This window comes from Acyrthosiphon pisum, unplaced genomic scaffold (genome assembly GCF_005508785.2).
Source record: "Acyrthosiphon pisum isolate AL4f unplaced genomic scaffold, pea_aphid_22Mar2018_4r6ur Scaffold_21375;HRSCAF=23816, whole genome shotgun sequence".
Taxonomy (NCBI): Eukaryota; Metazoa; Arthropoda; class Insecta; order Hemiptera; family Aphididae; genus Acyrthosiphon; species Acyrthosiphon pisum.
The window spans coordinates 15,763-20,490 of NW_021770835.1; the positions used below are offsets into that span (position 1 = coordinate 15,763).

Consider the following 4,728-nt stretch of genomic DNA (forward strand, 5'->3'; position numbering starts at 1 on the left):
CCCCCCCCAGGAATCTACTAAGCCCCCCCCAGAAATTCCTGTGTAATAGTTTACTGTTTTATACGTCCATATGTGGGAACTAAAAACATTTTTTATTATTTATTTTGATATCCAAAGAATATTTTATTTGATAATTCAAATTTTAAATTATTTTAAAGAATTGTATTAATAAAGATGATTTTGACATAGATGCTATTGCATCAGAAATCAACAAAAATTTTTTTTTAAATTTGTATAAGCTTTTGCAAGTAGCACTTACAATTCCAGTAAGTTCTGCTTCTTGCGAAAGATCGTTTTCTGCAATGCGGCGAATTAAAACATGGCTACGAAATTCAATGTCTAACGATAGATTTTCAAATCTATCGTTTCTACATATTGAAAGGGACTTATAGCTAATAATATCACATCTGAAGAGGTTCTTAATATATTTGCGCAAAAAATCAGACGCTTAAACCTTATAATAAGTAATTAGTAATAATTTCCCATTTAAAATGTTTTTTTTTTAATATTTAATTCAAATACAAAATATTTATTTGATAATAATATGATGTATGGTATATTATTTATTTATATTTTACTTAATAATGTGCTTCTTTAGTCCTTTTTATATTTTGTTCCTTTATATTTTTCTATAGTTAGTATAGTTATATTTGTAGAATATAATATGTTCTGTACCATTATACAAAGTAATTCGCAAGCAGTTGCGGCAGCGTCGTTGATACCACAAAAAAAAAGGCTATAGCCCCCCCAAAAAAAATCATCACGCTACGCCTATGGCGACGGCCCGTGGCTGGTCGGTCACATATTATTATTATTCTTATAGTAATTTATTATACCTACTTGTATATTATATAATATAATTATCAATTATCACATAATATGATTATATGAATATGAAATAAATATATGATTACTGATTAATATTAAGTAAATTATTTTTAATTAATTGTTGAATGTGTTAAAATAAAAATTTACAAAAAACCCTTGCCATTTTTTTTCCTTATAATTTCCTTACATTAAGACAGTCTTGTAAAGTATTTGAGTAAATGTATTTAAATGCTTTTATAGTATTTAGAATACTTTTTAAATACCTTTTGGTTTAAGTATTTGGAAAGTATTTTAAATACTGTCTTGGACGTATTTGTATTTGAAAATCAAATACTTTTGAAAATTCAAACGAAATATTCGTCGGTCGTCACTTTTTTTTTTTTTTTTTAAAATTATTTTACTATTTTATTTATAATAATATAAACAACTGTTTAATTGGGTACCTATTCTTAAAGAATTTCTATAATATAACAAGTTTTATTTATTTTCATTTTTCAGTATACAATTGGACGGTGTTTGTGAGAAAGGGCATAAGTCAATTTTTGACATTTTCATATTATACATTAATTTAGTAGGAAATTTCAAGCCGCGTCGTTTGGTACCACTGTAAATTGTCCATCTGTTGTTGTTACCAAAATACATCCATGTGCGTTTAGACATGGTTAAAAATACAAACTATTGTGTTTGTGAGAAAGGGCATAAGTCAATAATATTATGCATAATCATTATACTAAAATCAGTCCAATGTGTATGGTGTTTTATTTTAAATTGTATATTATTTTAATCGTTCGATTATAAATAAATTATATAATATATAATAAATAATAAAATATAATAAATTTTAATATTATTGTTAAAAATAGCTAATAGCTACTATAAAAATAACATTTAGTTATGACGTCTAAAAGAACTGAACAGTTATTGAAAATGGTCATTGGTAAGTATTTCATATTATTACAATTATTTTACTTAATGATATCATACACTTATGACTGATTAATATTACTACATGTTCAAAAATATAATTTTTATTTTATTTGAAAATTTAAATTAATAGATAAAACTGATGAAGTCTCAAACATTAAGCCAAAACCAAAAGCTTTTTGTCGAAATTTAAATCGTCAGTTTGAATCTGAATACAAACGACAAAAAACAATAGTAAGTCCGACATCTACTCCCGGGTAGAAATAATTTATTGAAAATTGGTGTTTGGACTGTGTCCTGACCCGATGCTGGACCAGTAGTGTCAAAGAGGTGTCTTTGGTGTCATAAGTGTTTAATTAGTGTCATGTACGGAATTTGACCAATTTTGGACCACCACAATTGAGTGGTGTCCTAACGGTGTCTTGCAATACTAGAATATATTTTTTTACAGTTGCGATTAAAACCGCGTCACAAGTTTGTCACCCCGAAAACATATGGGTTGCTGACTTGACATTTTAAGGCGTTGAATCTAATATTATGCCAAGTATCTATTTCTGATTCAAACATGTATAAAAAATAGATTAGGTATCAAGTACCAACCATTACCGAAATAAAATTGTCAAATTTAATGTCTAAACGTAATAGCAGTAAATAACGTAATAACATAATGAGTATTTTAAGATGTACAAGCAATTTAGAATTTTAAAATAGGTACTCACAATTCACTTTAAAACTAAAATATAATAAAAACCGGCCAAGTGCGAGTCCGACGAAGTTTCGCGCACGAAGTCAGCTATGCCATCATCAGCCATGTTTGCAACACTCCTTATATTATATATTCTAGGATTTTTAGTATTGAGGAGAAGTAATGCTAACACGGTTCCTCTTCCGTTAACTCGAAAAAAATAAAAATAAAAAAAAAAAGATTTTTAGTATTTTATGTCATAGCATCCACGGAAATACATAATCTGTGAAAATTTCAACTTTCCAACTTTCATGGTTCATGAGATACAGTCTGGTGACAGACGGACGGACGGACGGACAGCCGAGCCTTACTAATAGCCTACCGTACGGAACCCTAAAAAGCTAATGAGACGCCCTAGATAATAATTTTAACTTAAAATTTTATAAGAAGTCAATTCATTCTAATTATTAAACTAACGGAGCTATCACGGAATCTGCTGAACATAACATTATTTTGCTATGTTACTCACTTGTAAGACAAATGTCCGTGTAGTAGGTAGGTACCTAGTACTACATACCCTCTTAGGGCGGTCCCACACGAATGGTGAACTGGCCAATATTTGTCACTGGTGATATATGACCAACATTGGTCTTTGCTCCTACACGACTAGTGTATATTCACAAGTATATACTGGTGTATATTCAATGCCCAGCGCTGGTATACTTGTCATGGTAATTGTATATTCTCCCACATGGATTGTATAGTTGACCAGTTTATAAGTTTATCAAGTCCTCTCAATGAATTAAATTAAATAAGTCAGTTCGAAATGGATCCCGAACAGAAGAAGATCGTTGCTGTTGCAAGCTATATTGCTTTGAGCTGTGCGTACTCGTTAAAAAAAAAAGCCAAAAGAGAAACACGTAAAAGAAGATGGTGGATGGTTTCTATTCTTCAAAGTCGTGAGAGGTAAGTCAATTATATTAATATTAATAAATAAAAAATAAAATAATGTACTTAGAAAAATTAAAAATATTTATAAAATGTATTAATATTTTTATTAAAACTTTTCTCGTAGGTATAGTGCTACAAATATGCTGAGTGATTTAAATAAAGAACCATCGGGAAAATTCGAAAATTTTTGTAGGATGTCTGCAAGTGATTTTGAGTACTTGATAAATAAAATAGGGCCTCTCATTACAAAAAAAGACACAAATATGAGGAAAGCTATTCCAGCCCAGGAAAGATTGGCCATAACATTACGGTTTTTAGCTTCGGGAGATAGCTTTGTAAGTTTGTCTTACCTATTCAAGGTATCAAATCAGATTATTTCATCTATAGTACACGAAGTTTGCAGTGCTTTAGTTCAAATCCTAAAAGATGAAATAAAAGTAAGTTGGACATTTTTTTTTAAATATAAACTAAGTTATTTACAAATTTATAAAAATATATATATTATAATATAGTGTTGAGAAGAATCTGAGTAAAAGTACTTAAATACTTTATTTAAATATTTTCAATATAAAGTATATTTGATAGTAAATAAGTATTACTTTTTTTAATATTTAAGTGTTCTTTACAAGTTACAATTTATAACCCTGTATACATAATATTTATAATATATATTGATTATAAAATGTAAACACTTTAGCGTAGATTGAATAGATACCTACTTGGTATATTAATTAATAGTTAATACCAATGAAAAAAAAAAAACTTTACTTTATTAAAACTTAATAACAAAAAATACATATATATTCGACCAGTAATACAAATTTAAATCAATATCTTTTGATTTAAACCAAATTAAAATTAAATAGTTTAAGCATGGAGTAATATATATTATAATGTACCTACATAATATTACTTAAAATTAATTAATTAATGAGCTAAGGGTAATAATTGCCTGATAAATCGGTAGGATGTAGAGCTGAACTATTCGAGTTTGATTCTGGAGATGATACATTTTGATAAGGAGTTGGTACATTTTGATAGGGAGATTGTGTAGGCATTGTAGAAATATTTTGGCATTCAACTTCTTGCTGTCCGAGGTATGTAGGTGAAATATGTTTTGGGTGATAATTAAATCGTTCTTGTGTTGAAATATCTGTATAAGCATGAAATCGTATTATACGGGTTATGTTGAACGTTGTCAGAAACACGGGACTCGTTAAAATGAGCGTATTAGGCGGGATATTGTCTTACACGGATTCTACTGTAGGTACTATAAATCTATGTCTGTATTATTGCTATCCATGTCTGTATTATAATATCTATAGTATTTGGTACAACGC

At 28.5% G+C, this 4,728-nt stretch overlaps 1 protein-coding gene across 1 annotated transcript; it reads left to right on the plus strand.

Annotated features, from left to right (window-relative positions):
* The first annotated feature begins 3,070 nt into the window (after window positions 1-3,070).
* Window positions 3,071-3,900, plus strand: LOC115034866. The gene is made up of 2 exons (XM_029492371.1): window positions 3,071-3,403; window positions 3,513-3,900. The coding sequence occupies exons 1-2, from the start codon at window positions 3,264-3,266 to the stop codon at window positions 3,898-3,900; spliced, it is 528 nt and encodes a 175-aa protein (XP_029348231.1). The 5' UTR covers window positions 3,071-3,263.
* The last annotated feature ends 828 nt before the right edge of the window (window positions 3,901-4,728 follow it).